At 42.8% G+C, this 23,728-nt stretch overlaps 1 protein-coding gene across 1 annotated transcript in view; it reads right to left on the bottom strand.

Moving 5' to 3' along the window:
• Positions 1-23,728, bottom strand: part of NPAS2 (neuronal PAS domain protein 2) — a 177,068-nt gene that overhangs the window by 53,142 nt on the left and 100,198 nt on the right. The window contains exons 7-9 of the mRNA XM_077482640.1: positions 22,621-22,734; positions 9,832-9,950; positions 7,127-7,209 (exon numbers count right to left, since the gene is read on the bottom strand). Coding sequence (XP_077338766.1) covers positions 7,127-7,209; positions 9,832-9,950; positions 22,621-22,734 — 316 coding nt within the window. The remainder of the gene's footprint in view (positions 1-7,126; positions 7,210-9,831; positions 9,951-22,620; positions 22,735-23,728) is intronic.

The raw sequence follows: 23,728 nt of genomic DNA, 5'->3' as shown, positions 1-23,728 counted from the left end.
CAATATTTCTCTCAATGGTTGAATCAGGGGACAATGCCACCATAAATGGTCATGTGTTCCTTCAAGCCCGCATTCCCTCCAACACAATGATGATACCTCTGGGTTGATCTTATGAAATTTTGCTGGGACGTAGTACCATTTAGTTAACAGTTTATAATTCATTTCTTTTATCCTCACATCTATTGACGTGGAATGTATATAATCCATAACCTTACATTTCATTTGCTCTGATATGGTTTGATTTAATTCAAGTTCCCAACACTCCAGAAGACATGGTGTCCCAGGGCCTGGGGGGGGGGGGGGGGGGGAGATCAGCATCCCATATATACTGGATATCCCATGTCCATTTATTCCCCCCAGTCCACAAGTCTTTCCCATGGGCTAAGCTCCCTCATAGAACAAAGGGGTTTTGGGAGGGTGTCCACAAAAATGTTGGAGTTGCCTATATCTCCCCACATCCCAGGGTGAAACACCGTATCTCTCTCATAATCCAGATATATGGGTATTCCCATTTAGAACATCTATTAATCTTAAACTATCCGAAAATGTCCACCTCAGATACCACTTGTTCTCTTTCCCTGGTGGGAAGTAACTTGTACCCAAAAGGGGCATCAACGGAATATTGCTATAACATGTTCTTAAACAGGCTGTCCCATACTCTAAAAGTTTCCTTTGTTATTGGAACTGCGTCCTCAGGGAGGCCCCTGTATTGCCTTGGCACCCAGATTATTGACCCAAGCATATTCCACTTAAGTTTTCTTCCAATGATACCCATTTTTTCTGAGAGGTACCATGAATCCAGTTAATTGTCCTCCGTAGCACTGCTGCCTCATGATACCTCTCCAAATCCGGGAGATATAGTCCTCCCCAGACCTCGGTCTAACCAAGATCTCAATGGAGATGCAAGGATTCCTGTTTTTCCATATAAATCTCCAAATCAATAATCTAAGGGTTTTAAAGTAGGCCTTTGGGATGTTTATCGGGAGGGTTTGAAAAACATATAGGACTTTCGGTAGAGTCCCCATTTTAATCACATTTAACCTGCCAAACCAAGACAGCTTATCCGCCGGCTATCCCTTCAGGTCTTGCTTAATTTTATTTAACAAAGGCAAGTAATTATCCAGGTATAAATCCTCTTCTGAAACAGATAGAAATATACCAAGATATTTTAAGCCCTTCCGTTTCCAAGCAAAGGGATATAGAGATCTAAGATCTCTACATTCTGCTAGGGAGACAGAAATGGTCTCAGTTTTTTCCTGGTTAATCTTTAGATTTGAAATTTTTCCATACTTTTAAAATTCCGCAAAAATATTTGGAAGTGTTTGTATAGGGTTGGAGACATATAACATCATATCATCTGCAAATGCAGAGACCTTATGTTCTTGTCCGGCAACCTCTACACCCCAAATTTCTTGATTTCCCGGTATAGTTGCTAGCAAGTGTTCTAAAGAAAGAACAAAAAGTAAAGGTGAAATTGGGCATCCCCGGCGTGTAGCGTTGTAGAGCGCAAAGGTACCTAAGAGGGTCCCATTAACCCATACCTGAGCTGTTGGTCTGGAGTATAATGCTTCAATCCATTTATACATATGTGGACCAATGCCAGCATGTCTCAATGTCGAAAGCATATACTCCCAGTCTAATCTGTCAAAAGCCTTTTCGGCATCTCCTGACAGAAACAATGATGGTTTCTTTCCCTTTTTGGCTCCATGGATTAAAAGTAATGCTCTTATTACATTATCCCTCGCTTTCCTCCCTGGGAAAAAACCTACTTGATCTTTTTCTATCCATTTTGACATAAAGGGCTTCAGCCTCTCGGCCAATATCCTCATGTAGATCTTTATATCTTCATTAATCAAGGATATTGACCTATAGCTGGCACACAGTGTTGGATCTTTCCCTTCTTTAGCTAGGAGAGTTATATGGGCCCTTGGGCTTTTTCATGTATTTCCCAACCTCCCCCAATGGAGTTCATATATATCTGAAAGTAGGGAACTAAAGTTCCTGATTTTTTTTTATAATATAGTGACGTATCCGGACCTGGGCTTTTACCTGCTTTGCTGCTTTTAATTGCCTGCTCTATTTCCTCTTTTCAAATCTCTACATCCAACCTAGTAGATCCCTCTTCTAATATAGCCAGTAACTTTGTCTTTTCTAAATATTGCTCTGTTTTATTTCTTCTAAGTTGTATATCATCAGGATATTGTATATAATTTACTTTACACAGCAATTGATAATATTCTTGAATTATTTTTTTGTAACATGTATTATATTTGCCCCTTCTTATCTTTTATTTTTGCTATATAATTCACATTGCTTCTAGGTTTAATTACCCCTGCCAACAATTTCCCAGGCTTGTTTCCCATTTCATAATACTTTTTAAATGCCCTATTTAATACCCAGTTAGTGTCTTGCTCCATCAAGTCCCTCAATGCCTCTCGTCTTTCTGTTAATGTAACTATTATTTGATCTTCGTGTAGTCCTTTATGCAACTGTTGCAGAACCTGTTTTTCTTGTAGAAGAAATTGTTTCTGGGCTTGCCATATTTTATTTCTCTTAGCCCTCTCTGCTATCAGCCTCCCCCTCATATAAACTTTATGAGTTTCCCAGTGTAAAGTTGGGGCAGTATTTTCTCTATTATTTTCTTTAAAAAATAAGTTCATCTAAATGTTCATTTTAAAGTTCAGTGAAATGAAAATATCCTAGTTTTTAAAGTAAAAAAATCACATAGGTTTTCAATGGTGCATTTTCAGGTCAGTATAGTAGCAAAGTGGTTAGAACTTTTGCCCTGTACAGTTGGGAGTCCTAAGCTTAATTCACAGGAAGGGTATTAATTGCATTGCATTTGAGAAAACAAATGCAAACCCGAAACAACATTTCTCAGTGCTGGAAAACTGTGGTGTAGGAGTGTAAAGCTTGCTATACACTGTTAGATTTTTTTTTTTTATTTATCTAACAGAGTCCTCCATTCATACTATACAGAATCAATGAAAATATTTACCACTCTGGCTATTGTATTGTATTCTGCTGTTTGGCCGACAATTTTCTGTCCAGCTTCTTAGATTTTTCAATCAAAGTGGGAAACGTTTTAAAGTGGTAACAGGGCGACCCATGTCAATTTTGTGTGATTCATCAGGAACAGGCTAAAATCTGCATAGTGTCTTGACAGCTTAAAGTGATTGTAAAGGTTTAAATTTTTTTCTAAAATAACAAACATGTTATACTTACCTGATCTGTGCAATGGTTTTGCACAGAGCAGCCCTGATCCTACTTTTCTGTAGGACAATTTTGGCTCTTCCCACCATCTGAGTGCCCCTATAGCAAGCTGCTTTCTATGGGGGCACTCGTGCAGGTTTGATCCTGAGCCGTGATATGTGCATCTATGAACACACACAGTGCCACTCAGCCCTGCCCCCCCACTCACAGGATTTGATTGACAGAAAGAGACAATGGCTCCTGCTGTTGCCGAACCTCCTGTGACAAGAAGGAGAGAAGAGCAGCGCTGCTTCAGATGGGCACTGCACTGGATCAAGATTGGGCTCAGGTAAGTATTTCAGGAGAGGCTGGGGGAAGCTGACATAGAAAGGTTTTTTACCTTAAAGGAGTTGTAAATCCTCAGGGTTTTTCACTTTAATGCATTCTATTCTAGGTGAAAAACCTTCTGTGCTGCAGCTGCCCCCCCAGAGCCCCCCTTTTTCTTACCTGAACCCGATCGTTCCAGCGTCGAGGACAAGCAGAGCAGCTCCAGCCGCTGTCTCGGGTCTTCATTGTATAGATTGACAACAGCAGGGCCATTGGCTCCCGCTGCAGTGACATGGGAGTCGGGGCCAAGTCCTGCTGTCTTTGTCAATGGGTGAAGCAGCAGGACTCGGGAGCATGCCTGCACAAGTGCCCCTTTGGAATGCAGCTGTCAGTGGGGGCACTCGAGGAGGAGGAGGAGCCAGGAGCGCTACTAGAGGACCCCAGAAAAGGAAGATTGGGACCGCTCTGTGCAAAACCCTTGGACAGAGCAGGCAAGTATAGGCATGTTTATTATTTTTTTTAAAAAGGAGACTTTACAATCACTTTCATACAGAGAAAGCTTTAAGGTAAAACACATTTTACCTTTACAGCCACTATAAGTCATTGATGCTGATATTGAAGTGCTCAGTTTAGGTTAGGGTTACAGTCAAGGGTTATGTGTTAAAATTTACAAGTAGGGATGCAAATGATAAATTCATATTGAAGTAAAGGTTAAAGGATATCTAAATCTAAGAACAAATATACTGTATATATGTAAGATATCACAGCTTTCCACTCTGTAAATGTGGAGGCTGTATTAGTTTAAATTTTTTTAGACTAAGAACAGTTTTAGCATGTAAAGTTTAGTGTCCTTGTCACTTCCTGTGCCTTTTTTGCGATACAGCACTGTGGCGCTTTAACTAACAATTGCACGTGTGACGTTGTACGAAAAACAATTTTTTTCCCCCACAAATAGAGCTTTCTTTTGGTGGTATTTGATCACCTCTGCGGTTTTCATTTTTTGCTCTATAAACAAAAAAGTGCGACAATTTTGAAAATAAAAAAAACATTTTTTGCTTTCTGCTATAATACATATCCAAAAAAATATATAAAAAACAAATTTATTCATCAATTTAGGCCAATATATATTCTTCTACATATTTTTGGTAAAAACAAAATTGCAATAGCCGTATATTGGTTGGTTTGCGCAAAAGTTATCGTGTCTACAAACTAGGGGATCGATTTAGGGACTTTTATTTATTTTTATTGTTTTTACTAGTAATCGCGGCGATCTGCGATTTTTGGCTGGACTGCGACATTGCGGCAAACAAATCTGACCCAAAATTAAACTTTTTGGGAACCAGTGACATTATTACATTGATCAGTACTATAAAAATGCACTGATCAATGTAAAAATGACACTGGCAGGGAAGGGGTTAACACTAGGGGGCGATCAAGGTGTTAAGTGTGTTCCCTCAGCGTGTATATTCCAATCTGATTAACATTGATAGTCAAGATAAACTTCCTTATATGCACAAATGGGAGCAAGAATGTGAGATCTTTTCTAAGGCAGCTCATACAGTAGATGGTTCTATTTTCTTTCCTTAAACCATGGCTGGCCCAACATGGCTATAGCCACCAGCAGAAACGTTTGTAAAAAAATCCATCAGGCTGCTTGTACCCAAATCAATTAATGGATCGGGTACAATCAGCCTGCCCATATATGGATCTAATCTTGGCTGGTCTCTGTTGAACCGGCTGAATTTCCGATCCATGTATGGCCGACTTTAGCCTCATCCTCATCTAAACTGCTGTAACTTTTCTTATCTTAATGCTAAGATTACAATAGGTGATTAGAAAGCTGCACCCTCTCATTTGGAAATTCATTAAGATAGAAAAACGTTGAAACATAAAGCAATTTCATCAGACCAAAATTTTTCTCAATTGTAGTCAGAATTTAAAGCAAAGTTCCAACCAAAAATGGATCCCCCCTCCCCCTCAGGTGTCACATTTGGCACCTTTCAGGGGGGAGCAGATACCTGTCCAATACAGGTATTCGCTCCCACTTCTGGAGAAAGATCGCCAGAGTATCTGCAACAAAATGCACCATGTCCGGCCCCTCCTCCGCCCCCCCCCCACTGTCTTCTGGGAAACACATAGGTCCCAGAAGACAGAAGGGACCACTCAGAACTGATTTCCTTACTTAAGATGCTGACGCCTCCACCCGGACCCAAGGGACGGGTTGGCTTCAGGTGAGGACATCATGTGCGCCCTGGACAGGTAAGTGTCCTTATTTTAAAAGTTCGCAGCTGCAGTATTTGTAGCTGCTGACTTTTAATTTTTTTTTTAGGTGGACCTCCGCTTTAAGGTTTATGTTTAAAGGTCAGGTCAAGGCTGGGTGACAACCAAAATACAGTTGCTGCATTCACACGCATACTTACTGATGCGCACCGTGTTCTCCATTCAGTCTTAAGAAAAGTTCTTACTCTGCTGGAGCATATAGTGGGAACTCTCCATAGGATTAGTTGGAGAGTGTACTGTGGAGCTCAGAAGAATCTGACTCTCGGCCGTTTCATGAGAGTTATCTTGCTAGATTGTGCATAGGATCTGATTTTAAATTACTTAAACTGCAAAATGAAGGTAAGTGTACTCAAAATGCAGGATACAGGGAGGGATTTTTCACAATACAGAGCAATTTCTTGGCAGCAAGTGGCCATTTTGTACTTTATCTTCCAATGTCACATCACAGATCACATGACCAAATGAAGAGGGTGTGTCACTGCATTGGTTATCAGTTTCCCTGTCATCTATGGGGGATATTTTTACAGCACATCTTTATTTAGCACACTATTAAAGACCGTAAATTGGGCAACAATAGGCAGGGAAAGGGAGTTGAGGAATGGCAATAAGAGGTTGGGAGGAAATAGGGAACTATTAATAGAAGTTCACTGTTAGGGTGCACAAACAGTTTAAAGTGTAACTAACAAAAAAGGCAAAGCTTCTTTTGTTTTAAGAGTAGAGAAGCATTAGAACACCTGTCAGATTTCTTTTGCAGTCTGTTCCCCTGTTAACGAATTTCAACCTCTACTGTGGACTGTTATCACCGAAAGTGAAAGCAAATTTCACAAAACAGGAATGAAAGGGAAAACTTCCAATGGGGACAATAGTTCTGGTGACAATCAGGGCTTCCCTCACTTTGGAGAGCCTTCCTCTCACTTCAGGTTTTTGCTATGGGACAGGAAATGGAGGGAAATCTCCTATATGGGACGCATATGGCAAAAACATGACAGGAGTAATAACCCTCACTTACTCTATCCAAAATGAAAGCAAAAAATAATTTAGTTCTACTTTATGATTGCAATTTGAGTAGGGGCCTAACTAAAAATATACCCCAGGGTCCACACAAAGTTAGTGTACCGTATGTATTTATCACTGTGTAAAGTATTGCGGCCATAAGAATAGCATCACAGTCAGGCAGGTAGCATTATTAGACGAAAAGGCAGTCTGTGCATTTCTAACAAAACAGGTTTCCCTTAAAAGCACAATTGTTGCAATTTATTTGCAGTGACAGTTTTTTTTTGCTACTTGTGATCCATTCTATTTCTACTTTAATAGAGTTGTTTTGTACCTCTGGTCTAGTGATAGGAACTTCCATTCAAGACTGTGCCTTGATGTGAATTCTTCGAAAGACTCATCAACTATACACATTTCCTGCAAATCCAAAAACAGAACACTTTAAAGAATTCTTCTAAGCATTACTTGGATGTAAAATAAATAGTGACAAAAATTACAACTGAAAAAAAAAAATACAATCCTTTCTATAAACTCTTTCTATAAACTCTGAAAACATACTGTACAACAACCTTTGAGAGATGGAGATCTACCTGAATAAAACTGATTAAGTAAAAAATCAACGGGGCACAGTGCCGTTCAGGAGTGTACTGCACTCAGAAAGCAGGGTTCAGGAGTGTGCCGTGCTCAGAACACAGGGTTCAGGAGTGTGCTGCGCTCAGAATGCAGGGTTCAGGAGTGTGCTGCGCTCAGAATGCAGGGTTCAGGAGTGGGCTGTGCTTAGCATGCAGGGATCAGGAGTGCATTGCGCTCAGAATTCAGGGATCAGGAGTGTGCTGCACTCAGAATGCAGGGATCAGGAGTGAGTTGCGCTCAGAATGCAGGGATCACGAGTGCGCTGCGCTCAAAATGCAGGGTTTAGGGGTGCGTTGCGCTCAGAATGCAGGGATCAGGGGTGCGTTACACTCAAAATGCAGGGATCAGTAGTGCGTTGTGCTCATAATGCAGTCATCATTTAGGTGTGTGTTGCGCTCAGAATGCAGGGGTCAGGAGTGGGTGGGCCAGCTGATCAAATGTTATACCAAATATTAAAATGATATTAAATGTTTGGAAGAAATGCAACCTTAAACAGTAAGGCTGCTTTCACACTGGGGCGGGAGCAGCGTCGGCGGTAAAGCGCCACTATTTTTAGCGTCGCTTTACCGTCGTTTTAGCGGCGGTGTCCGGGCGCTAGTGGGGTGGTTTTAACCCCCGCTAGCGGCCGAAAAGGGGTTAAACCCGCCCGCAAAGCGCCGCTGCAGCGGCGCTTTGCCGGCGGTATTGCCGCGGTGTCCCATTGATTTCAATGGGTAGGAGCGGTATAGGAGCGGTGAATACACCGCTCCTTCCCCGCTGCAAAGATGCGGCTAGCAGGACTTTTTTCACCGTCCTGCCAGCGCATCGCTCCAGTGTGAAAGCCCTTCGGCTTTCACACTGGAGTTAAAGGGGCCGGTTTTTTTCAGGCGTTACACAGGCGCTATTTTTAGCGCTGTAACGCCTGAATACCGCCCCAGTGTGAAAGCAGCCTTAATGCAAGCTTAATTTGGCTATGACTGTCGTATTAAACAGCTAATTCTAGCAAGTGGTGATTTAGTCAATTCTACTGCATCGCAGTTTTTTCCAGGTTGCTTTGCAATAGTTGATAACCTTTTTTGTGAAAAATTTCCTTTACCGATATTCTAAAATGTCCACATTGTTTTAAATTCATTAGCAACATGCTTGATTTTTCCCAACACTTCAATTTAGCCTGGTAAATTTATATTAAAGCAGCATAAATTACTTATACAGGCATAATGTGAAAGCTCACGATGCATCTCTCTTAAGGTATGAGGTGCAAACCTGAGAACGTTTTATATAACATTACTTTGATTTTAAATACGACACCGTCTTCAACTAAAACAAAAAAAAAAGGGACCTAAAGTGCAATCATACCCTAAGAACACATTTGTATAACTGTCTGATCAAATTCCTAGGCATTCTTCCATTAATTTTTGATGAAAGGAAGGTTCAGTCAAACTCAACACTGATCCACCCTAATCTTGGATCCAGGAGCAGCATTTTCAGGACAGATAAGTAGCTGAGGACTTGCATATTTAAACAGTGGGAGTGTATTTCCTTACTAATGTTTTGGACTTTTAAAATAAAGTCTAAACAGAACATACTGTATCTGGTATACAATTTGTGAAAGCAATAAAAAATTATGGCGATCAATAGATCAGTAGAGATTTGGGGCATTAACAAAGAGATACTGAAAAGCTTGCTGATAAAGGTCTTTATTTGATATAAAGTCTGGTGAATGCAAACACACATACACACCCAATGATATACAGTGTATTGAAAAGTATTCATACCCCTTGAAATATTCCACATTTTGTCATGTTACAACCAAAACGTAAATGTATTTTATTGGGATTTTACGTGATAGACCAAACAAAGTGGCACATAATTGTGAAGTGGAAGGAAAATGATAAATGGTTTTCAAAATTTCTTACAAATAAACATGTGAAAAGTGTGGCGTGCATTTGTATTCCGCCCCCGTGTCAATACTTTGTAGAACCACCTTTTGCTACAATTACAGCTACAAGACTTTTTGGGGATGTCTCTACCAGCTTTGCACATCTAGAGAGTGAAAATGTTGCCCATTCTTCTTTACAAAATAGCTCAAGCTCTGTCAGATTGGATGGAGAGTATTTTTTTTAGGTCTTGCCACAGATTCTCAATTTGATTTAGGTCTGGACTTTGACCGGACTTGACTAACACATGAATATGCTGGGATATAAACCAATCCATTGTAGCTCTGGCTGTATGTTTAGGGTCCAATGTGTGCTGAAGAAAGGTGAAATAAGGACTATTTGCTGCGGTGCTCCCTAAAATGAAGTTTGCTAAGAAAGATTGCAGATAGAATTATCCAATTAAAACAATTTACAGAATGTCTGTCAAAACAAAAATATAGTGACTAGTTAGCTAGCAATGTTGGTACTACTGATGAGGCTTACCACTTACCTTTAAAAACTGAGGTGTTGCAAGCCGGACAGTAGCAATGAAGCAAACCTGCTTGTTCAGCTGTGATCTGTATGTTCTTGAAACAGCTCCTTCATAGCCATTACATAAAGGGATTTTCACTGCAATGAAAGTGTGCATGTACTACATTTTAAAGAAAATATGGCATCTTTAGCATCTGTGGTTGACATTAATTGTAACCAGGATACACAATCTTTAATATCGATGGTGAATGTAATCTTATGATTTCCCCTTTTATTTGTCCCATTGACCACTGTCATAGACAAACAGTGATGGGAAATCTAAACTTTTGAACTATCACCAGAGCTAGAAGTGAGGGAAAATACTCCGGTAGGGATATTCAGTTCACTTTAGAGAGATTGTTATTTCTTTCCTATTGCGTCTTCAGGACAGGAAGTTAAGGGAAATCTTCCCAGTGGGAGACAGGTTTTAACCCTTTCATACTCTACATTTAAAACAAACAAAAAAAGTATTGTCTTTACATACACTATTTAATGCCTTTGCCTGGTGCGAGCCCCATCAGCAGCACATATTTACCTTGCCTTCACTCTCCAGTTGCCAGGAGTGAAGAAAAATAACAGGTACTTCTAATATTAGAGGCCATGGGACTCTCTCCAATGAGGGGTTAGGGAAACAAAGCAATTTAATGTTTCAGTTACCCAAATCTTTGTTTAAAATGTGTATGTTGAATGTAATTCCACCCAAACTGATATTTTATTTTTTATATCTCAAATTTGTTACTACAGTATTGTATTGTTCCTCTACAACTCCAGAATCAATATGCTAATTATGCTCAAAGTTTTTTACTAAACTGTCCCCAAAAAAGTCTCTATCATTACAAGAATAGCAGTGGTAATCAGTATACTAAAACGAATAATGGAAACCACTAAAGTAAAGACCTCTAACGCCTCTTAGCTGGATGAAGAATACGTTAAAAGCAGCATGCTCCACTAATACCGTCAGTCCTTTTGAGATCTATCGAAAAATGTATTAGGATTTTGTAATAATTAAATGTTGTTTTCCCAGTCATTTTGGAAAGTTTCCTTTTGAATAAAAACTCTAATTTAAAACAGAAAATCACCTTAAAGCGATTGTAAAGTTAAATTTATTTTTTTTAAATAACAAACATGTTATACTTACCTCCACTGTGCAACTCGTTTTGCACAGAGTGGCCCCGAACCTGCTCTTCTGGGGTCCCTCGGCGGCTGTCTCGGCTTCCTCCCGCAGGTGCTTCTCACGTACATGCGAGCTCCCTCGCATGGTGAGAAGCACCGGCGGGCGCGCTCCCGTGATACAGCCGGTGTTCTGGCATATTCAGTCCGGCCATCATATAGCGTCCGCCCCGTACTGCGCATGAGCAGTACGGGGAAGAAGAAGCTTCGTAAAATTTCTGAAGCTGAACAGCGCCTGCACCGTGAGTGGAGGTGGTAGCCCCACCATCCAAGCGGACATAGGGTTGTGAAAATTAGACGGCCCCTCACGGCCGAGCTACTATGTCCACTTGGATGGTGGGGCTAGAACCTGGACTCAGTGCGCAGGCGCCGTTCATCCTCGGCTATTTTCGGAATCGGTGTTGCTGTTTACTGCACATCCGCAGTACACAGGGGACGCTATCTGATGGGGGACCTTATATGATAAGACACCGGGCGGCTATAGCCGCTCGCTGTATCACACTGCCCCGCCCCCCGGCGCTCCGCGTCAGTGGATGTGATTGACAGCAGCGCGAGCCAATGGCTGCGCTGCTTTCCATCCATCCACTCCAGCCAATCAGTGGCCAGGCTGAGTGGTGAAGAGGAAGTCGGGGACGAGCGCGGGACTTTCAAGGGGTGAGGTAAGTAAAACGGGGGGCTGGGGGCGCAGGCACTGTCAGATGTTTTTTTACCTTAATGCATAGAATACATTAAGGTGAAAAAACATTTACCTTTACAACCCCTTTAATCATTTTATTATAGTCTATTCTCCTGGCATGTTACAATATGTAGCCAAGGACATCCACAAAATTATTTTATAATCCTTTGCATTACAAACTGAGTTTTTACTTTCTTATAAATTCTTTCATCATAGTATTCTTAGGAACAAACAATACAATGTCATTTGATTTGCCTCCAACAGTGAGTCACACTGAAAAAAACTGAAAACCAAAATAACAAAAAAGGCTAAAACATGGCCCCAGCTGAAAACATTGGCCTGATTTTTTTTTCTTATAATACAAAATGACATTTGGAATGAAGGCTCTGTACACAAAATATGCACATCCTTCCCAAATGCTTTTCTACATGTTATAAACATGCTTTGGACCTCAGAGGTGAAATGAGGGCACTGAGTCACACTGCCTGTAAGGGATGTGTGGTTTCTGGAAGGCAGGCTGAGGAATTTCTGCAAAGGATGACCTATTTGGAAAGACACCAGCAGAATTTCAATCACTGGTCTCTGAATTAAAGAAGGCAAAAAAGTGCAGAAAGTCTTGCCTTTGAAAAACGTGCAGACAGTCTTGCCTGTGACTTTCTTAATAACCTTTGGTAATACATTAATTCTAAAGTGCAAAAGCCTAACTTGTGTTGTGGCCCCAAATATTGAAGGGCCATTTTCTGGGATCCAATCTCTAGGTCTGTCTCTCATCTAATCAATTTATCCTAGCACTGCAACACAACGGTATTATGTTTACTATTTTTAGATTTTAGGGCAGATAGAAAATCTGAGAAGGGAAGGTTTAATCTATTCTATGACTGTAATTGCCCCATTAGAATAAAATCAAAGAAATGTAATAAAAATATGAAATGCATGCAATTCTTGATAGAGAACTCTGCTACTGGAATCAAGCAGACTTTCCCGAAGAGAGGTCTTATGGTCTAATGTATTTTATTAGTTAGTTACCAAAAAAACAATCTTATAAACTGAGGAGCGCATGCACATACAAGACTTTAGGAAGCAAGCACAAGAAATGTAGAATATGCATGTACCTCCGAAAAGGCCAAATCATCACATACTAATTGGATCAGTTCCACATTTATACATCATATGTCTGGATTTAACTTGCTCAGAAAACACTGATGGATGACATTAGGGTTGCCTAAAAAAGTATTAAGGATGGATACACAGATATCCCAGGAATTAAAAATACTGCATGTTATCCAAATTGTAGAATTGATCAGGTGTTGTTTCTAAAGATACATTGCTGCAGTACATTCATCCTGCCCATTAAAGTGGATGTAAACCCACTCTTATCCTTTCTAAACTACTGCCATAGTGGTTATCTATAAGGATATACATGCCTCCTGCATGTATCCTTACCTGTCAAATGTCTCCCCTCTGTCTATTATGAGACCTGAAAAATTGCAGATTCTGTGGGTGGGTCTGTTGTCTGGAGCTCGGTGGGTGGAGTCGTGATGTCAGTAGACTCCCCGTCCACCTCTACACTCCCCCTGTCAATATGCATTTTCTGCTGTGTATTTCTTACACTGAACTTCTGCTATGATCACTAACATCCAGTCAAAACCAAGAAAAGTCACCACATGACTCCAACATGCCCAATCATGCTGAGGTGTGGAGCAGCCAATCCTGGAAGAGCTGGAGAAGAAAGGCAGAGGGGATCTGAAGTACACAGAATGTCTCTCTCAGGGAAGTGCATGAGATATATAAATCACCTGTCACTCACAGTAAGGGGAGAAACAGACTCCTATTTCTCTGTCTGTCCATTTTTATCTCACTGAAAAAAGATAAGAGGATTGCTCAGGGCTGGATTAACTCTTTGTAGCAAGACTGGGCAGAGAGGACATGAAATCCTATACTGGGTGCACGCCTTCATTTAAAAAAATTGGATTTTTAAAACAGCTTACCTGTAAAATCCTTTTCTTTGATGTACATCAGGGGACACAGAGCCATAGTAATTACTATGTGGGTTATATTGGACCGACAGGTGCTGGACACTGGCACGCCCCTAAGGAGTGTACTCCCCTATATAACCCCTCCCATTACGAGGAGTCCTCAGTTTTGTAGCCAAGCAATACAAGTGTATACCAAGAAGGGAGGGACCTCTGTGTCCCCTGATGCACATCAAAGAAAAGGATTTTACAGGTAAGCCTTTTTAAGAATCCTATTTTCTTTTCTTACATCAGGGGACACAGAGCCATAGTAATTACTATGTGGGATGTCCCATAGCAATAGCAACTGAAGGGGGGGGAGACATAACAAAAAACAGGAGGCCAGAGGACTCATACTGCAGCCTGCAGTATACTGCACCCAAAGGCAATATCCTCCTGACCTTTAATATCGATTTGATAAAATATTATAAACGTATTAACTGAAGACCAAGTTGCGGCCTTACAGATCTAAGCCATAGAGGCCTGATGATGCACCACCCAAGAGGCACTAATCGCCCTGGATGAGTGTGCTTTAACATGAGAAGGAAGAATTTTCTTCTTTAAGCTGAAGCTTGAATAATCACTTGACAAATCCATTTGGAAAATAGTGGATCTTGACGCTGTCTGTCCACATCTTGGACCCTCTGGCAGTACAAACAAAAACCTGTGTTTTGCGAACCTGAGAGGTCACCCTTATAAAGGCTCTGATCGCTCTTACTACATCAAGAAAATGTAGTGCCTTCTCTTCCCTAGATTAAGGCTCTGGGGAGAAAGAAGGAAGAATATCTTGGCTTAAATGAAAATCTGTTAACACTTTGGTAGGAATTCAGGATGAGTACATGAAACACTTCATCCTTATGCTTGATGAAATATGGCTCTTACAAGACAGAGCCGTTAGTTACAATACACTTCTAGCAGAAAAAATGGCAACTAGAAAAGATTATCTTTCTTGTCAAAAGAACCAAGGAAATTACTCGTAAAGGTTCAAACGGCTGATTCAGCAAAGCCGATAAGACCAATTTTAAATCCCAAGGATTTAGAGGTGCCTTGATAGGGGGTATAAACCTTGTTACCCCCTGAATAAGCTACGCACCAAGAGTGGGAAGCAAGAGGCCATAGAAAAAACACTGACAAGGCCGGGATCTGGCTCATGATAGAAGTCAAGGCCAGCTTCATTTCATATGCAGGAAATCAGGAATCCTGCCTATGACACACTTCCTGGGGTGCCAACCCCTGGATCCACACCAAGAAACACATCCCTTCCAGACTCTAAAGTAAGCGATTCTGGAAGCCGGAAGCCTGGCATTAGTCAAAGTAGACACTACCAAAGGAGATCACCCATGATCTTTTATAGAGTGGGATTCAGCAGTCAAACCTGTCAAATTTTTCGTTCGCATAGGTAGGATGAAATACCGGACCTTGTGCAAGAAGGTCTGGCTATAATGGCAGAGTGCGAAGGACTCCTACCTCCATTTTTATGATCTCAGTAAATCAAGATCTTCTGGAACCCGCTGGGGCCACCAGGATCACCTCCTTTTGTTCCTGCTTAATCCTACGGTGAAGGTGCGGAAGTAGCAGAACTGGAGGAAATGCATAGATCTGTTAGCGGACCCCTTGTTTTCAACATAAAGTTGTTGTCATAGGATGCGCACAGGTAAAGCGCTCTGGCGCACAGCTGTGTGCAACAGGAATAAACGAAAGCACACAAGCACACACACACAGGGTGTGACCCCTCGCTGACCTATAAAGGAAGTGAGGTCATCCAAACACACTGCTGGTTTGTCTTCAGCTTCCTGTGTTTCCCACGTGTGTTCCTGTGATCTCTATTACTTGTTTTCGACCCGGATTGCCTCATCGACCTCGCTGATCTTCTCCTGACCCGACCCCTGGCTTGTCTTGAAATATCCTTCTGTCTCAGCGTTCCTGGTACTTGTTGTCTGGACTGTGTTTGACCCCTGGCCTGTCTCCTGGATTCTCTCTTTGCTTTACGAACTTGTTACCTTGCTTCTGGACCTTCCCCAGGGACATCACCTTCAGCTCTGCTCAAGCTACCTGCTGACCTTCTAGCAAGTGACTGTCCTACTGGTAGCTTGTGCCTCTTGGTGCAACCACCCTCTGTGCCACCTTCAGGGGTGGTCTGCGACCGCTCTCGGCATCTTGAAAATCTTGAAAAGGGGTTCATTCGCCCATCTTTTTCACCAGCAGGGGCAGGTATTTTCTTCGTGGGAAAAAAGGACGGATCCCTTAGGCCATGTGTTGACTACAGGGAACTTAATAAAGTCACAATCAAAAATCGCTATCCACTTCCACTCATCCCTGAGTTATTCCAGCGCTTAGGATCTGCCAAAGTATTTTCCAAACTGGACTTACGGGGGGCCTACAATCTCATTAGAATCCGTGCTGGGGGGGATGAATGGAAGACAGCCTTCAGATCGAGATTCGGCCATTATGAATATCTTGTTATGCCCTTTGGCCTGTGCAATGCCCCGGCCACATTTCAGCATCTAGTAAATTATATCTTCCGAGACTATCTTGATGATTTTATAGTGGTATATTTAGATGATATCCTTATTTTCTCTGCTTCTCTTGAACTACACAGGGTCCACGTGCGGAAAGTCCTCACCATCCTCCGACAACATCGGCTGTACCTTAAGGCGGAGAAATGTGAATTTGAGATAACTACAGTTCAATTCTTAGGATTCGTCATTTCTACCGAGGGCATCTCCATGGATCCCCAAAAGATCAAGGCAATCTTGGAATGGCCTGCTCCAAGGGATAAGAAAGCCGTGCAAAGGTTTATAGGCTTCGCTAACTTTTATCGCAGATTCATCGCCGGGTTCTCTTCAATAGTCGCACCCATTACTCAGCTGACCCGCCAACACACCCGATTTCAGTGGCCTCAAGAAGCCCAAGAAGCCTTTACCAAACTAAAGACCTTGTTCACCTCAGCTCCTATTTTGCGGCATCCCGATCCAGTACTACCATTCGTACTGGAAGTAGATGCCTCCGAGACAGCCACAGGAGCCATCCTCTCACAATGACAAGGGCCCAAAGCTTTGTTACACCCGGTGGCTTTCGCATCTCGGAGGCTGACCCCACCGGAGAGGAATTATGATGTAGGCGACCGAGAACTATTGGCCATCAAGTTCGCTCTGGAGGAGTGGAGATACCTCTTGGAAGGAGCCACTCATCCCATCACAATATTCACAGATCACAAGAATCTTGAATATCTGCGGACTGCCAAACGCTTAAGACCCCGTCAAGCCCGTTGGGCGCTTTTCTTTTCAAGATTCCAGTTCCATATCTCGTACCGGCCCGGATCCAAGAACAACAAAGCGGATGCGCTCTCGCGCATGTTCCCCGAGTCTTCCCAGGAAACGGAGCCTAGTACGATCTTGTCGCCTCACAACTTCCTTCTACTCCCACAGCCTGACTTACTTACGGCCATCAAAACCGCTTCAGTCCATTGCAATGACCCAGTCCTATCTACCTTGGAAAAACGTGACAATCTGTTTTGGGCCCGAAACAAGGTCTTCGTTCCCCTTGAGATTAGGACTCAAGTTCTAAGGACTTGTCATGATCACAAATTGGCCGGCCACTTTGGGACACAGAAAACCGCGGAACTGATCTCTCGTTCTTTCTGGTGGCCAGGTTGGAGACAGGACTGCCAGACTTACATTGCCTCTTGTGTACCGTGCCAGCGTAGTAAGGGTCCCAAGATCAAGCCCTGGGGCCTGTTAAGGCCTTTGCCCATTCCTGACCGGCCTTGGGCAGACGTGTCAATGGATTTTATTGTGGAGCTACCGCCCTCGGAAGGTTTCACCACAATTCTGGTAGTAGTTGACCGTCTTTCAAAGATGGCCCATTTCCTACCTATGGTCGGTACCCCCTCTGCTCTGGAAACTGCCAATCTCTTTATTAAGGAGGTTGTCAGGCTCCATGGGGTTCCCAGCAGTATCACGTCAGATAGAGGTCCACAGTTCACCTCTAGATTTTGGAGAGAACTCTGCAAGATACTGGAAATCAAGATCTGTTTGTCATCGGCATATCACCCCCAAAGTAACGGGCAAACTGACCGGACAAATCAAACCCTTGAGCAGTATCTTCGCTGCTTTTGTTCAGGATCTCAAAATGATTGGTCGGCCCTATTGCCATATGCAGAATTCGCCTATAATAATTCAATTCACACAACTACCAATCAGACTCCCTTTTGGATCAACTGTGGGTTTCACCCTTCTTTCCTCCCGAACTCCATCCCAGAATCCACTGTTCCTGCGGTCCAAGATCGGATAGCCGCCATCCAATCTAATTTCCAAAGGATCCAGGAGACCATACAGAAGGCCCAGGATGATTACAAGAAATACCATGATAGGGGAAGGAAGGAGAACCCTACCTTTAAAATTGGCGAGGAAGTCTGGCTATCTGCCACTAATCTCAAACTTCCTTGTCCCACACGCAAGCTGGGTCCCAGATTCATAGGACCATTCAAAATCAAAAGGGTAATAAATCCTGTAGCCTTTGAACTAGCTCTCCCTGAATCATACAGGATACACCCTGTTTTTCATGCCTCCCTTTGGAAGCCATTGGTTCCTAGTCCTTTTCCTGGAAGAGAAGTGCCTCCTCCTCCACCCATCAAGATCGATGGAGAAGATGAATTTGAAGTGGAAGCTTTACTAGGATGCAGGAAAGTTGGTAGACAAATACAATACCTGGTAAAATGTAAGGGGTACCCTTCAGAAGATAACTCCTGGGAACCATCCAAGAACCTTCATGCTCCCAAATTAATAAAGACTTTCCATCAGCAACATCCAGAATTGATGGCTAGCTTGGGCGTCCGGAGGCCGCCCCTCGGGGGGGGGCACTGTCATAGGATGCGCACAGGTAAAGCGCTCTGGCGCACAGCTGTGTGCAACAGGAATAAACGAAAGCACACAAGCACACACACAGGGTGTGACCCCTCGCTGACCTATAAAGGAAGTGAGGTCATCCAAACACACTGCTGGTTTGTCTTCAGCTTCCTGTATTTCCCACGTGTGTTCCTGTGATCTCTATTACTTGTTTTCGACCCGGATTGCCTCATCGACCTCGCTGATCTTCTCCTGACCCGACCCCTGGCTTGTCTTGGATTATCCTTCTGTCTCAGCGTTCCTGGTACTTGTTGTCTGGACTGTGTTTGACCCCTGGCCTGTCTCCTGGATTCTCTCTTTGCTTTACGGACTTGTTACCTTGCTTCTGGACCTTCCCACGGGACATCACCTTCAGCTCTGCTCAAGCTACCTGCTGACCTTCTAGCAAGTGACTGTCCTACTGGTAGCTTGTGCCTCTTGGTGCAACCACCCTCTGTGCCACCTTCAGGGGTGGTCTGCGCCGAGTCGCAACAGCGACCGCTCTCGGCATCTTGGCCTCGGTGAGTACATTTATATGATAGTTGTGGACTTTGTTGATGAATCTAGACACGAGTAGGTCCATGTCGGAATACCCCATCTCTGACATCTCGCTAGGAATATGTCGGAGTGAAGAGATCACTCTCCCAGAAATAATTGTTGGCAACTCAAGTAGTACGCCTGCCAATTCCCTATTTCCGAAAATGAAAATTGCTGATATGAAAATTGCCGAATGTGTTCTGCCAAAGCTAGAACATTATTCACCTCTCTTTGGGCTGCATGACCTCTAGTGCCACCCTGGTGATTGATGTAAGCCACCGCCATGGCCTTTGTCAGACTGAATCCTGACAGAACAGTCCCATAGTCTGACCGTCCAAGATTCTAGGGCCAGATGTACTGCCTGCGACTTCCACAAAAGTTGATAGGCAAGGTCCTCTAACCTGGACCATCTCCCCTGGACAGAATCTTCTTCCAGGGCTGTTCCCCAGCCTAGAAGGCTTACATCTGTTGTTAACACCCTCCAGGATAAACATTTTACCTTTTGCTGGATAACAACCACCAATTTAGGCTCTGACTTATGTCGGGAGCCAAGTGTATTAGAAACAAACAAGGAGGCCACCATTTCCCCTAAAAATCTTCTGCACAGCTGAATTAAGGAATTTTCCTTTGTTCTGGTAAGTTGAATTAGTCCTACAATGGAACTGATTCATGTCTGGGGAAGAATACCTTCTTCTGTATGGTATCTATAACCAGCCCCCAAGTACTGTAATCTCCTTGATGGTTTTAAGGAGAATCTTCCTAGGTTGAGTATCCAAGGGCTGAGATCAGATTCTGGTTTTAGACCTGAGACTGAATGATCTATTAAGAGTAGATCTCCTAATAGGCTAGGACCGCTATGCCTTAATCTGGCTAAAGGAGGTACCAGAATCTTTCAGAACACTCGTGGTGCTGTGGGTAAGCCGAATGTCAGGGCCACAACTGAAAAGATCATTTTATATTTCAAAAACGCAGAAATTTCTGGTGAGCTGGAAAATTTGGCACATGAGGATATGCAACTCCCCTCCTTGCAGGGTGGACACAGCCGATCGAATTATGAAAGAATCTGATGTTTAAGTGCCGATTCAGATCTTTGAGATCTAGAATGGGTCTTACCTCTCTGTTTGGTTCTGGAACCTTAAAAGGTTTGAGCCAAAACCCCCTGTTCCACTAAAGGAACCTCTGATATCACCGACTGGGATAACAGCTGATCCAGAGGCCAGAAAGAGAGACTTATTTTTTCTCTGGATCCTTAGGAACAGTCTCAGAGCAGACGGAAAACTCTAGGAACTCTAGTCGTAACCTAGAGAAAAAATTGCAGAAATCCATCTGTCTTGACATTGTTCCTGCCAGATCTTAAGACAGATGCCCCAGGCATAGGAAAGGCAGGACGATAAAAGGAGAAATGTTTGAACCTCTTTTTACTGGTAAACAGAGCTTTGCCCTATTAAAGTTCTTTTGGATGTACTATCCAGATCGTCTCTAAATAGCCGTACCTCAGTCTTTCATAGCATCTACTGTGAGACATAGTGCATCATATACACCAGCCCATTGCCGGGCCTGCTGATCAGGCAGAATTTCAGGTATCTCCACAAACTGTTCCATAACCCTTTAAAGTCCACATTTTTCAATGAGTTAGTGTGACTCAAAATGTTCTCCACTAAAATGGTGGAGCAGACGCCAAAGGGTTAATGAACTGAGATACACCAATTGCAGCAACAATCGGCTGCGCTACTGAACTCCAAAAGACATCTGGTCTTTAAAAGGAAGTTCCAACTTCAATTTGGTGGATCCTTTAACATCAGTGCATTATCCACCGGACATGTGAGATTCTGCTCACTAAGGTGATTGCAGCATCAATTGCTGGAACCTATTTTCTTCATAGAAATGTTCCCATTCAGAATACATAAGCTATGCATGAATAGGAAAAAACATCTAATGAACCCAATTAAAGATAGATACCTCAAGAGCCTGTGCTGCAGGCAACAAAAGGGTTAAGTAAGGGCGTACGCAAGCACCTGACTTGTGAAGCTACTCCTTCCATATTAGAATCCTCCAAAGAGGAAAAATAAGTATCTTCCAATATTTGGGAAGATCTACCTGATCCCCAGCCTCCTGCACCTCAACAAAAGGGCCCTGAGGACTAGATGGGAGTCTGCTATGTTTAGTCCTACTATGGAGAGACATCATAGCATTAATCTTATTTCAAATTTTTAAATGGTAGAAGAAAAAAAACAGTTTGTATGATATATACAGGGACTGAAGTGTTCTACCCCTGATGGCTCAATCTGACTAGTCATATCTTCTCAGAGGAGGGTGACATTCTTTTGGAAATGCATTTAGTTTACAGTGCAAAACAAATGACCTTTTGGAGAAGTTCCTGGTCCCATTACCATTCATAGCCTGAAGCATAAAGCAGAGGCTCTATGCAAAAGAATGTACATTGCTAGGCTATAGTTCAGCACCATTAGTTGCTATTAACCCTAGCTTCAGTAAAGTATAATATGCCAAAGGAGTAAGCCTGTGTACACTAACCTGACCAAGCCATCCACATGCTCTGTCCCTCCACAGCTAGAGGCAGCTTTCACACATACAGCGCTGAGACCAGCCATGCCCCCCTGCAAATTATGCCCCCCTTTCCTTTCCTTTCAAGGAAGGTGTTTTCCCGTGCTAGCAGCGTCCTGTGGACCTGTAAGCATGGTGGGGGGGGGTAAATCCTCCGCTGATGCAACCGTGATCTGCCCTTTATATTTTTCTTCTTTTTAGGGAACCTTCAGGAACCGGGGAACCTCGGGTTACCCACAATCCTGGACCTGCGACACCACCCTGCCAGTAAAAACTTTATGGCCTTACTACCAAAAAGTACTGGATCCCAGGGCCCAGCTCTCAAAGAGAAGCATTCGCAAGCAAAATCTAATTTCTTAGGACACAAGGTCCAGGTACCAGTCATTTAGCCCATGAAAAGACATCAGAATGGATCCGTTCAGCAAGGCTAGCCCTCATCAAGGATTACTACCCGTGGAGCTCAGCACAGCACCTCGTGACCACCACCTTACTCCCAGTAATGGGAGGGGTTATATAGGGGAGTACACGCCTTAGGGGCGTGTCAGTGTCCAGCACCTGTCTGTCCGATATAACCCACATAGTACTTACTATGGCTCTGTGTCCCCTGATGTAAGAAAATAAAAATATTTTGGGTTTAAATCCACTTTAACGTTTCGAATCTTGGCTGGTTCCTGCTGAACCGGCCGAGATTCGAAACATATATGACTGGCCTTATGCAATATTCAGATCCAAGAGCTGTATCTATATTCACATCAGTACTTCACCTTTAAAAACGCACCTAACATGCACAGGTCAGAGACAAAATGAAATACTTTGTCAATGGGCTGCATGCTACTACTGTATACTAAAGAACACATGGGTAATTTTATTATAATAAACATACACTTTCACTCAAATAAAATAGACTTAAATTAACAGCTGCTTACCATTGCTGCATGACCGAAAATTTCCAACAAATTTAATATATTCATAGGTTTGGTATTCTTTGGGGTTTAAAGTGCCTCTAAGAAGATGACAGCAGAATTCCAAATCACTGTCAGCTGAAAAATTGATAGAAAGATGAAATAACTATTAAACTTGCAAAAACAATGACAAATAAGGTGCTATGGGAGTGTTTAAAGAGTTAACCTGTATTTAAAGATGTAGGTTTGAAAGTTATGACCCAGTTTATAGCTTTACTCCCTAGTATATTACCAACCTAAAACAAACACGCAGGACTGACGTTCAGACTTTCCTGGCTACATGCTTGCTTCAGCTCAGATGACAGCCCTGGAGTTTGCATCTTTAAAAAAAAGTGAGAAGGACACAGGGCTTGTATTCTTAGACCATGGGTACTATGCAGGCTATCTTAAGATGACTGGACAGTGGCAAAAAAATGTGCTAGGGTGGCCACCCCTAGTATGCACTCATATAACACCCACCCACTCAACAAGAATCAATTTTTTTTTTTTAGTAAGTCATCAAAGATACAAAAGGGAAGGGCATGTGTCCTGTAATTTACTCTAACGTAAGGAGTTTTCAGGAAAGTCAAAATTCTCATTATCTAAATCATATAGTATAGAACACAAAACTTAAATTCATAGACTATGGGGTATCCATAGAGTTCAAAAACCCATAAACACTACATAAAAGCTTGAAGCAACCTGTGGCTGAAGCTCGCATCAGCCAAAGCTTGAACATTCACCTGGTAGAGCTTGGAGAACGTATGAACAGAGGACCAGCTGGCAGCCTTCCAAACTGCTTAACCACTTGCCGCCCGCCCTACAACAAATTGATGGTGGCAAAGTGGTTGCATAATCCTGATCGGACGTCATATGACGTGATCAGGATTATGAGCCGCTGCCCGCCCCCGGGGGCGCGCATTGCGGCGATCGTTGTTGCGGAGTGTCAGTCTGACACCCGGCAACTACGATCTCGGTAAAGAGTCTCCGACGGAGACTCTTTACCACGTGATCAGCCGTGTCCAATCCCGGCTGATCACAGTGTAAATAGGAAAATCCGGTGATCGGCTTTTCCTCACTCGCGTCTGTCAGA

Source organism: Lithobates pipiens, unplaced genomic scaffold, assembly GCF_037356315.1.
Source record: "Lithobates pipiens isolate NorthernLeopardFrog02 unplaced genomic scaffold, aLitPip1_a1.2 Scaffold_16, whole genome shotgun sequence".
In the NCBI taxonomy this organism is placed as follows: Eukaryota; Metazoa; Chordata; class Amphibia; order Anura; family Ranidae; genus Lithobates; species Lithobates pipiens.
Note: the sequence above shows the minus strand (reverse complement) of the source record. Positions and strands in the feature narration are given on the sequence as shown.